Source organism: Rhinolophus hipposideros, assembly GCF_964194185.1.
Source record: "Rhinolophus hipposideros genome assembly, chromosome: 5".
In the NCBI taxonomy this organism is placed as follows: Eukaryota; Metazoa; Chordata; class Mammalia; order Chiroptera; family Rhinolophidae; genus Rhinolophus; species Rhinolophus hipposideros.
This window is the reverse complement of record NC_138051.1, coordinates 44,340,663-44,352,790: the sequence shown is the minus strand read 5'-3', so window position 1 is coordinate 44,352,790 and position 12,128 is coordinate 44,340,663. Positions and strand designations below refer to the sequence as shown.

At 36.8% G+C, this 12,128-nt stretch overlaps 1 protein-coding gene across 2 annotated transcripts in view; it reads left to right on the top strand.

The window, feature by feature from the left end:
* SECISBP2L (SECIS binding protein 2 like) overlaps nt 1–12,128 on the top strand; it is a 49,961-nt gene that overhangs the window by 22,423 nt on the left and 15,410 nt on the right. The window contains exons 9-14 of one of the 2 annotated variants that reach the window (XM_081049959.1): nt 1,833–1,913; nt 2,420–2,587; nt 2,729–2,870; nt 6,744–6,913; nt 7,707–7,839; nt 9,393–9,555. In XM_081049959.1, coding sequence (XP_080906085.1) covers nt 1,833–1,913; nt 2,420–2,587; nt 2,729–2,870; nt 6,744–6,913; nt 7,707–7,839; nt 9,393–9,555 — 857 coding nt within the window. The remainder of the gene's footprint in view (nt 1–1,832; nt 1,914–2,419; nt 2,588–2,728; nt 2,871–6,743; nt 6,914–7,706; nt 7,840–9,392; nt 9,556–12,128) is intronic. The other variant, XM_081049960.1, reaches the window with a different exon arrangement.

The window sequence follows — 12,128 nt, the reverse complement described above, 5'->3', positions numbered from 1 at the left end:
AAGTACTGACTCATTTTTGTCTTGGTTATCTATAGTTAGTCTAACATTAACTTCATTAATTTCACTTTTACAAATTTTGTCGTGAGTATCATTTTGAGGTAACTTGTATCAAGTAGTTACATATATTTCACCTAGTACGTATATTGGATGTATACATAGTTTATGCATATTTCACCTAGTATAAAACTTTCTCTGTAATTTTTCTTTCTATTGTTCAGTCTATTTGTTAAGTTTTTCAGATCTGAGTAGTTCAGTCTTCTTAATTTGAGTTGCTAGCCAGGAGAGTTTTGGAGAAGGAAGAAAAAAGGTTATTTTACTTTCTCTAACAGGCAGGCAAGTTTATATTCTAATTGCAGTGATTCTATTGTTTGTTCTTCTAACTGCCTCTTGTTTGGGATTATTTATATGTGTAAAGTAAGGTGCTCTGAATGATACATTAAGGTGAATAAACATACTCTCCTTAGGGACGTTACTATAATTAGAGGACTAATTATAGACGTGGACACTCCTAAATACTTGATTGAGTGTGTTTGGAGGTGAAAGGAGAAACAAATCGCTTTGGATTTGGGGCAGCATAGGGATAACATTTGGAATAGATTTTAAAGAATGAGTAGGATTCGGTTATGTCAAGATGGTAAACAGCATCCACGTACCTCACTTTTAGTTTTATTGGGTTATAGTTTCATAAAATATCATGTTTCCCCCAAAATAAGACCTAGCTGCACACTCAGCTCTAACGTGTTTTTTGGAGCAAAAATTAATATAAGACCCGGTCTTATTTTACTGTAATATAAGACCGGGTCTTATATAATATGGTATAGTATGGTATGCTACGGTATGGTACGGTGTGGTACGGTACGATACGGTATGGTATGGTACTGGGTCTTTTTTAATTTTTGCTCCAAAACACAGAGCCGATTGTCCTGCTAGGTCTTATTTTCGGGGAAACAACGGTAGGTTAGTAGATGGAGATTAAACTGGAAAACACATTTGAGCCCAGGGGCTAGAGATGAATATTATATTAGATATGCTTAGTAATTGACCTGAAAGACTTGACAGTGCATCTCAATTATTCTGTCAGGAATAATACATATGGCAGATTTATTATTTGCACTTAAGCATATGATTGGTTCCATACTAACGTTTAGTTAAAGATATTAGATATAATTTTCAATGTAAAGGAATATATTGGTTAAGAAATTACTTTGAATAGGAAAATTTTTATTTATTTATTTATTTACTTATTTTTTATATTGGGGAACTGTGTATCTCCAGGGCCCATCAGCTCCAAGTTGTTGTCCTTTAATCTAGTTGTGGAGAGTGCAGCTCACTGGCCCGTGTGGGAATCGAACCAGCAACCGTGTTGTTCAGAGCTCACTCTCTAACCAACTGGGCCATCCGGCTGCCCCTTTAATTTTAATTTTTTAACTTTTAACCTATTGACAGGTGTGTGTAGTAATGTAGAATGGACTATATTAATGAAATTCATATTATGCAATCTGTTTAAAATCTTTTCCAGATTATCTGAAATGTGATAAAATCTTTTTTTAATTTCTTTTCTATTAGGGTAGAATTTATTAATAAAAATTGAACAGGGATGCAGAAATCAAAAGGATGGGATGTGTGGCTATGCCCCCATCCTTGAACAATTAAATTAGCAACGTTTTAGCACGTGAAAATGAGATTTCCTTTTGAATTCTGACTTTAAATAATTTAATATTAGAACTAAAAAAATTAATGTCCCCGTATTTCATTACTCTTAAGCATTATAAAAAGTTTTTAAGAGTATTTCTTTGAACTATGTTTTCACTTAAAATGTGAAACTGTTTCAGGATGAAGATGGGTTTCGAGAACTAAATGAGAATGGAAATGCTAAAGAAGAGAATATTCAACAGAAACTTTCTTCAAAAGTAGTAAGTGACTCTTTAAAAAGATAAGCAAAATATTTAAACATCTTTTGAACTATGGCTGTTGAAAAGCAATATGTTAGGTACGTATAAAGACACAGAGCAGAATGGTATAGAAGAAATGGTGCATTTAGTAGTTTGTTTTCTTTTTAACATAGCCAGAACAGCGATACTCTCCTATGAAATCCATAGTTTCATGACAGACAAGAAAATACCATTAATTAAAGGACATCATACAATATACAGTCCATACTGACACTTCCCCAGTTGTTGCAAAAGTTTACTTTGGAGTTATTTTGTTTTTAGTCTGAAGTGCAGACAAACATCACCTTTTGCATTAAGCTGTTTTGTCTATTATTTCCCCCACTGTCTCACCCTATTCTTTATGACACTAAGTTCTTTGAAGAATCTAGTCCAGTTATACTGTATAACATCCCACATTCTGGATTATCTTTCCTTATGATTAGATTTTCATGGAATCACTGACAGATGTTTTTCTCTGGTTATCATAGTTGGATGATTTACCTGAAAACTCACCAATCAATATAGTTCAGACTCCAATTCCTATTACAACCTCAGTTCCTAAACGTGCAAAAAGTCAGAAGAAGAAGGCTTTAGCAGCAGCCCTTGCCACAGCTCAAGAATATTCAGAAATAAGTATGGAGCAAAAAAAATTACAGGTATATACCTTTTTGTGAACAAATGTAATAATTTATTTGGTAGATTTGGGGGGATGGATAGGAGTGACAAATATAATCATCTTAAATTGCCACACTTATATACTAAAACAAAAAATAAATGTTTTCTTTTTTACCTTGTAGGAAGCTTTATCAAAGGCAGCTGGAAAAAAGAATAAAACACCTGTGCAGCTAGATTTGGGGGACATGTTAGCAGCTCTGGAAAAACAACAACAAGCCATGAAAGCGCGGCAAATAACTAATACCAGACCTCTGTCATATACAGGTGATATCATTAGTCTGAGCAATTTGCTATTTGACTTTGGTAATATATTTTGGATATTGTTAGTCTAAATTATATAAATCTAAAAAACTCCAGAGTGTATTCACCAGCTCCTTTCCTGCTACCCTAGTAGCCCCATATTGTACTACACTGTATGTAGTAGCCTCCTAACTATTCCCTACCTTTCTTTCCCCCAAACCCCAGTCTGTTTTACAAGGAGTGATCTTTTGAAATACAAGCTGGATTATATCACTCCACTGCTCAGAACTCTGCAGTAACTTTTCGTCTCACTTGGAGTAAAACCAGAGTCCTGTTAGGGCCATATCTTAGCTGATCCTGTTACCTTTTTGCCCTCATCACCATTCTCTCCTGGCACACTCTCTTGGCCATCTTAGCCCCCTCACTGTCCCCACACACACCCAGAATGTTCCTAGCTGTGTCTCTGTGCTTGCTATTTCATTTTCCTGGAACTCTCTTTCCTCAGATACCAGTATAGTTTGTTTCCTCAGGTCCTCAGGTCTGTGTTCCAGTGTCAATTGATGTACATTTTGAACCAATCAAGTTTTTTTCTTCAAAGTTTGAAATAAGAATCACAAGTAATTTGGATCTATATCTATTAAATTACCCAGTTTAAAACCAAATGGGAAACATGGGAGTTTTGATCAAATTGTGTGTGTGTATGTATGTGTGTGTGTGTGTGTGTGTGTGTGTGTGTGTGTGTTTAGTTGACAGAGAGAGAGAAGGAGAGAAGGAGGGAGGGGGAAGAGGGAGAAAATGATCTGGCTTTCTACTGAAACACTAAATTATATTTTAGCAAACCTTGTCAAATTTAGAGCTCAGGAGCTCTGATGTGGTCCCTCATTTCTTTGATAGTCTTTGTTTTAAACGATGAGGAATAAAATAAAGGGAAGGTAAAAGCACCAACCAAAACACACTGATGTTGAGAGGCAAAATTGAATTTTCTGTTTCTTTGTAAAAGGTCTATTTTTAGACAAAAAGATAACTGTATGACTTGAATACTATGTGCAAAATGTTTAAAATCTATGGCCAGTAATCCATCCAGTTTGAAACTTAGCTTTGAGTAAGTATTAGTAAACATAATACTGAATGCATACTAAGCTTTCGAGTTGCGTGTTGTTGAGCTGGGGAGAGCCCTCACTAAGTAGAGGACTGTAGGGGATGGCACTGAGCAGTGCTCTGGACGTGGTGTGGCCTCATGGCTACAAGCAGGGACTCGACTCTGAATCCGGCTCTTTCATCTGTTTCCTTAGCAAGTCATTCAAAGCTTCCTGTGCTTCAATTTCCTCACATTAAAATGGAAGTAATGATAGTATCTGCTTCAGGATTGTTTTGAATAAATGAGATGATACATATAAAGTGCTTAGAAGAGTATCTGAGTTATAATTGTGCAATAAATGTTAATTATGGAGAAGAGATTATTAATCTGTGATACTTCAAATGACTTATTGTTACAAGTTTGATTCATTTAGCAAATGTTAATACATACAATTATAAATATCTACATGCAAAGCATGATGTCAGGAACTGTGGAATTACAGATAATGATTAAGATATACCTGTGGAAAGCAGTTTATATTCTAGTCACGGAAAAAGTTGTACACGAATAACTAATAAAAAGCAGTGCCTTACGAAAAATACCAGCAAAGTTTATGAACTTGTAGCAAAGAGAGATTTATGTCAACAGGGAGATATGGGGAGAATGTTACAAATGACTTCATATATGATAGCATTTGGACTGGGCTTTGAAGGGGGAGTAGGATTCTAGGCTGATAGAAATGAGATTAACTTGTAACCTATCCGTATTTAAATTGGAAAATGTTGATTACAAAGAAATCAACTTCCTTAGCAAGTCCAACAAGGATGAGATAATAGAAATGTGAAAGAATTGTAAGGAATTGTAGGGTTGTTTTTGTTGTTGTTGTTGTTGTTTTTGTTTACTGACGAAATGTGGAAACAGATCAAAGATGACTGAACTCGCTGGCTTGCAGGATTGTGGTGGTAAGGGCGATGATGATACCTAACAAAATGAGGGTCATGGGAGAATTTTGCTGGGAAGAACAGACTCTGGCCTGTTGTATATGAAATGCTAGTTAGGGTAATCCTGGTGGTTCCTATTTAACTTATAGTTGTGTATATGCAGTTTAGGTTAGAAGGCAGTGAGTTTCAAATAGAGAGGATTGTAGCAGTAGAAATATGTAAGATTGTCAGGGAAAGAGAAGTTAAGAAAAAGATGTTCAAGGATAAAGCCTTGTGGAATGCTCAGCTTCAGAAAACCAGAAAAATAGGTATGAGAAAGAGTAAGAAAAATAGGAGAATGTCATGCCACAGAAGGCGAGGGTAGAGTGTTGGGGAAGAGGATATGGTCTTTCGTATCAAATACTGGGGAAAAAACAAACAAGAACGAGAATAGAATGAAGACTCCAAGAATTAAATTTGGCAATGGCAAGGTTTTATGTGATCTTGACAGTAGCAGTTTCAGGAGAGTGGGTAGGGCAGAGGCCAGATTGTAATGATTTGGGAATTGGTGATGAAAAACATATTCTTAAGAATTTTAACAGGGAAGGGAAGGGGAGTGATGGTACCTTAGCTTGAGGGGAAGCCAGTCAAGGGAAAGGTTTTATTGATTTGCCTGTTTTGGGTTTTTTCATTAATTAATTAGTTAATTAATTAATTCATTTGTTTATTTCCCCCTTCTTCGGCCTCCCCTCTCCCCCACTCCAGTTCAAGCCGTTGTTTCTCAGTCTAGTTGTGTAGGACATAGCTCCCTGGCTTGTGCTGGTATTATGAACCGTGTGCTCCCCCCGCCCCCAGGCTGTCGGTCCCCAGTCATTGGTCTGCCACTCACGGCAGCTCTCTCTGGCTGCCTGCCACTCACTCTGGCCACTGGCCGCTCCTGACAGCCTATAGCAGCACATGGCAGCTCATAACAGTCCAACTTCAGGGAGAACCATGGGAATAGAACCTGCGACATGGGCCTGAGGAGCACGGTGCTCCATCTGCATGGGCCACCGGTCTGGCCCGTCTTTCTTTTAGATAGAAGAGATTTTAGCTTCTCCTTGGGAGTTAGGGGAAAAAGAGGGTGTTAAGGAGGAACTTGAAAGATGCGGGATGAAAGGAATGATCCTCAGGGAATTAATCCTGAAATGGGATTAAGAGCAGAGGTGGTTGGTGAGCCTTGGACAGGAGTAAGGATGCCTGCTGTCCCCTCTCTGGTGGCTTGTAAATCTATATTGGATAGCATGTTCTTAGCATCTTCTGAGGGAAGTAGCAGGAAAAGCTCTTCTCCTAGAGGGAAACTGAGATGAGCGGTTTGGGATTGCTAAAGGATTTGGGGGTAGCCACCGGAGAATGAGGGGATTAGGCATAAAAGAATTGCTTTAGTAGTACTGAGAATGCGGCTGAGGGGGGGTGGAAATCATCATTCTTTACTGACAGACTGAAACATGGAGAGGAGTGATAGACTAGACTACAGATAAGGGTGATTATTATATAAGACAGGAGTTAGAAGCAATAAGGCGAGGTGCAGAGTTTTGAAAGTTCAGAGGTAGAATGGTTCTGATTGGAGACCAGTTCCAAGGAATTGCTGCAATAGAATAGTACTAATTTATATATCCCTATTTTGGATTGCTAAATTAGTTAATTGTATTGGCTTTGTCTTTTTTTTTTTAGGAGGCTAAAAAACTGGGTAAAAGCTGTGTCTGAGCTGGTATTGCATGGCTATATACTGCTCCAACAATTTGATGTCTATTTTTCCACAAGAGGATGTTCTTGTTTTCATAGATTTATCATTAGAAAATTTGAAAGTATGAGGAGTTGGCCGTAATAGTAAAAACGAATGTTCTTGTTTGTTTGTAGTGGTCACTGCAGCTTCTTTTCACACTAAAGACTCTACTAACAGAAAACCTTTAACCAAAAGTCAGCCCTGTTTGACATCCTTTAATTCTTTGGACATCACTTCCTCTAAAGCAAAAAAAGGAAAAGAGAAGGAAATTGCAAAATTAAAACGGCCCACAGCACTTAAAAAGGTAAACCAGAATCTGGGATGTCTGTTTTACAAGATAAATAAGACTTTAAATCTGTTTTGCAAATGTAGTTGTGGCGGTTCAGCCAACAGATTATTGTGAAGTGTTTAGAGGTGTCATCAAAAGATGATGGGGACATCGTCAGCATCATGACGATCTTTTTTGTGTTGAACAAGGCCCTGGAGAATGAATTCTTTCTATAAGATTTTTTTTTAAAAGTTAAACATTTAGCATCCAAAAATATCAGACCTTGGACTCTCAAGCCCTGGATTTGACTACTAACTTCAGCTCTTATGTAGTTTTAGGCAAACCTTTCTTACTCTCATCTTCCTCAGCTATAAGTTGGGGGTAATATCTGCTCTGTTTAACTCAGTATTGTTATTATAAGGAGGAGCAGAATTGAGGTAATCCATGTCCAAATAGTAGAAAACTGCAAAATGTAAATCTAATGGAACTATATGACCTGCTTTCCAAACTTTATTTAATCCATTTGGCGAGACTAGTTTGTCAGCCAGGATTTAAAGGATGAAACAGATGTGATTTTATAGCTGTAGTATTATTTAGCATAATTGCCTCCCTTTATTTTGGATACGATGCTGCCTTCTACTGCAGTACTTAAAATTACATTTGCCTTTTTTGCCAGTCAGGTTCTATGTAGCCAACTAAACACTTAGCCAACCAAAATCTTCATGTCCATTTTTAAGTGAAGTACTGTACCTGTGTAATAGTGACCATTTTAATCATTAGTACATACTTAAAGAGTGATCAGTAATTAAAGACTGGTAATGACTTTTAGGTTATTTTGAAAGAAAGAGAGGAAAAGAAGGGCCGTTTAACTGTGGACCACAATCTTTTGGGATCTGAGGAACCAATAGAAATGCACTTAGATTTTATTGATGATTTGCCACAGGAGATTGTTTCCCAGGAAGGTAAGATCACCTCTTTCCCCCTTCTTCTCTTGGAATGCTTTAGAGTATTTTAATTGGTAGGGAAGCCATCATTCATTATTCTCCTAATTGGATCTAAATTTGTTTAGTTTTGTGAGTGCTGCTTTTATTTCTTTGGAAGATGCTTCTGTAGGGAGATATTTAAACGGAAGCAGCAATGTTATGCGGTAGGTTGATGGCATTTTTGAGACTTAAGTCCTGAATTTGTTGTAAACCCTCATAATTATGATCTCATCAATGCATCCTCTGTAACTGTTGTAGTTCTTCTCATTTGTCTTCTTTTATGTCTAGAACACTATTGTCTCTCCTCACAGGACTAATTTTCTTTGAAGAGTGTTCTTCTTGATTTTCTTTCTTCCTTTTAGGGAATTAATACGTATGACACAATGAATAGAGAACCATATAGCCTGTTGTAGTGCAGAGTCCAGTTGGTCAGTAAGATTCAGTCCCATTCAGTAGCCATCATATCAAGATTCTAATTGTGACCACAGCAAAACTATAGAGTCCTTGTAACATAATACTACTGTGGAAGAAAGATTTTAAGAGAGATCAGGCTAGGTCCCTTTTTCTGCTGGTGTAGAGTATTTATTCCTCAACTTTCTTTAAAACATTTCCATCTGATGTATGTGTAGATTAAGTAGTAGTGTTCTATTGTGTTTAGAAAAATGAGTTTACTTCTAAGGATTGTTTAGCTAGGACATACTTGGTTCCCCTTTACTCTCAATTACATACCATTCTCTTTGTATTTGGGAGTATTTATCCATCGATTCATTCAGAAATTGTTTACTGAACACTTATAGTGTGGGGGTGAGAAGGTCAAGAAATGTAATAAAGATATATAGTTGACTGGTCCTGCTATAAAAAGCTTATAATCTCGTAGTGAGATAAGCTATGTGTGTAACTTCACTAATTCATGGACTGGATATACAAATACTAACTCATTTCCTTAGTTTAGCTGTTTCAGAAAGAAGCAGTAACTTAAGGAGGCAGTTGAGAGATGGAATCTAATGTGGCTGCCTGAGCACAGAAGTGAAGACCAAATGAGAAAGAAATGGGTGGTGCCTGGAGAATCAGGAGTGGTGTAGAGAGAAGCAGTGAGGTAGAATTCATTATTGCCAGTATCAATGGGAATTTTTAGGCAGTTAAAAGTGATTTCTAAGAAATAAGTGGAAAAATAGAGATGAGGGAAGTGGGTAATATGATCTTATGGTATAGAAGTTAATATCCTTGTTTTTCAATTTAAATCTTCTAGGAATACATGCTTTAGATAATTTGGCCTTCTCTCATCTCTTCTGTGGAGACTTGTAGGTTGTGCTTGATTTTTAAGAGTATATTTTAAGAGCTAATAGGAAGACTTCATTTTGTAGTATATGAGAAATGTTTATTTGTAATATGAACAATGTCCAACTTGTTAGCTTCTGGAGAATTCCAAAGTGATACAAAAGACACCTGCCATTCTAAATTGTGTTGATTAATGTAGAGTTTTTCAGCATTTGAAATTTCTGAATTTTTCCCCTCACCTCACATCTCCACAGATACTGGACTGAGCATGCCCAGTGATACGTCACTCTCTCCTGCAAGTCAGAACTCTCCGTACTGTATGACACCTGTGTCACAAGGCTCTCCAGCTAGTTCTGGAATAGGCAGTCCAATGGCATCTTCAACAATAACCAAAATCCACAGCAAAAGATTTAGAGAGTAAGTTTTAGTCTCATTATTGAGGTTGAATAGTTTAAGTACCTTGATTGTAGTTCTGAATATAGTATTGTCATTATTACTTGGTGGGTTGAGCAGACAAAAGCACTGAAGATCTTTCAGTTCTTTGATTTTTTTGTTTAACACTTGTTTCTATTATATTTAAAGCATTTGCCTCTGTTAGATATCAGTGTCCATGTGAAAGTGATTTGACAGTAAATATATTCTTTTTATATTAGATATTATTCATGACTTGGAAATTTGGCTACTTACATCTTGTATATAAAATGCTGTACTATGAAGTTTTCCCTGTGCAAATGCTTTTGCTTTTTTGTTTATATTATTGGCCCTTCAAAAAACTTCTCTAACCAATTAATACCAAGTTTCTAAGACTCTGTTACGTGAAGTGAACTTATTACATAAAGCTTTTTTGAGAAGATATTTCTATGTTTTAAATTGCCCGTCTGTGAATAACTTTTAACTAACAGTTTTTGCTGTGAAGGATTTTAAGATTTTAACATTTGTGTAGATGAATTAATTTTACCTTTAACAATGACATATGAACGAATTACAGGGTGAGAGTAAAATCTGTGTGAATCCAAACGACATTGGTTTGTTCTGTTTCTTTTCTTTATGCTATTGCTTTTGAGTAAACACTTTGTGCCTGGATTTGGAAAGTTAATTAAATGTCAAATGACAGATGTGGCGCAAAGGAAACACTTGGAGAATAAAATGTTACATATGTATGAAATAAACAGCTTAAAGAAAAGCTGTGAAGAAATTTACCTTTTTTTTTAACTTCTTAAATTTATTTAAGTGTGTTTTTCCAGGACCCGTCAGCTCCAAGTCAAGTAGTTGTTTGAATCTAGTTGTGGAGAGCGCAGCTCACAGTGGCCCATGTGGGGATCAAACCAGCAACCTTGTTGTTAAGAGCACTGCGTTCTAACCAACTGAGCTATATGGCCGCCGGAAACTTACATTTTTGATGTTCTCTGATTGCATTTTTTAATTTTGCATACTTTAAATATGATAGTTATTCTTTCCTCAATCTGTCCAGTTATATTTTCTGTTCTGAAGTAGTGTCTTATGCTTATGTAAACATTTTTTTAAATCAACATAAAAATTCCCAAACAGAACTTTTTTTTTTTTTCACCCAAAAAAAGAGCAGGCCTAGATTTTTCCACTATATAATGGAATTTAGAAGTGGAAATTTGCTTGCCTCGTTATTCCTAGATTAGAAATTATACCAATTCTCCTCGTTAAGTACTTGCTGCTTATGGTAGATATTAGGAATGAGAACCAGAAAAGTAGAGTATGTAAGAGTACATAAACTTGAGTGACTTCCTTATCTCTGAAATAGCTGTAGTGACCTTACACTTATTTCCTTTCTGTTTTCGTGTTATAGCCATACATATCACAAAGAACCTCATTCGGTTGCTTTGCCTGATATTAGGTTGGTGCAAAGGTAATTACGGTTTAAAAGAAAAATAATTGCCGGGCCGGCCCGGTGTCTCAGGCGGTTGGAGCTCCATGCTCCTAACTCCGAAGGGTGCCGGTTCGATTCCCACATGGGCAGTGGGCTCTAAACCACAAGGTAGCTGGTTCAAATCTTCGAGTCCCGCAAGGGATGGTGGGCAGCGCCCCCTGAAACTAAGATTGAACACGGCACCCTGAGCTGAGCTGCCGCTGAGCTCCCGGATGGCTCAGTTGGTTGGAGCGCATCTTCTCAACCACAAGGTTGCCGGTTTGACTCCCTCCCACAAGGGATGGTGGGCTGTGCACCGCCTGCAACTAGTAACCGCAACTGGACCTGGAGCTGAGCTGCGCCCTCCACACCTAAGACTGAAAGGACAACAACTTGAAGCTGAATGGCACCCTCCACAACTAACATTTAAAGGACAACAACTTGACTTGGGGGAAAAAAAAGAGTCCTGGAAGTACACACTGTTCCCCCCAAAAAATCCTGTTCCCCTTCCCCAATAAAATCTAAAATAATAATAATAATAATAATGATAATAATAATAATTGCAAAAACAAGTTACTTTTGCACCAATCTAATATGTTTTGGCTTCAATTTAATTACTGAATTCATTCTCCATAGACATAGCTTTTTGGAGTTAGAGGGACCATTGAAACCATCTCACTTAACTTTTTATCTTTATGGTTGAGGAAGCTAATGCCCAGAGATGGTGACTTATCCAAGCATGGAGGATGAATTGTTGGTATTAGGGTATTCAGTTAGCATCTGCAAAGTTATATTCCTTTCCTACTGGAAGTATCTTTAATATTCATTGAAATGAAGTAACTCTGTATTTCCTTACCAAAAGCTTTGTCTCTAATAGCATTTTTTATCTAATAGCAGGCTAACATTTCATTTATATCCTTAGGCATTTCATAATGGGGAGTTTGGATAGTACTTCCCTAAGGCTGACCTATCCTTTACGTAAAAGCCAGCCTGTTGTAATTCAGAAAAACTCTTCTGTTTTTCTAATTGATTGAAGGAATAAGAGATTCAAAGTCTTGTTTTTTTTTTTAAATGAAAACCTCTTGCTAGATCTATTTTTTTCCTAAATTTA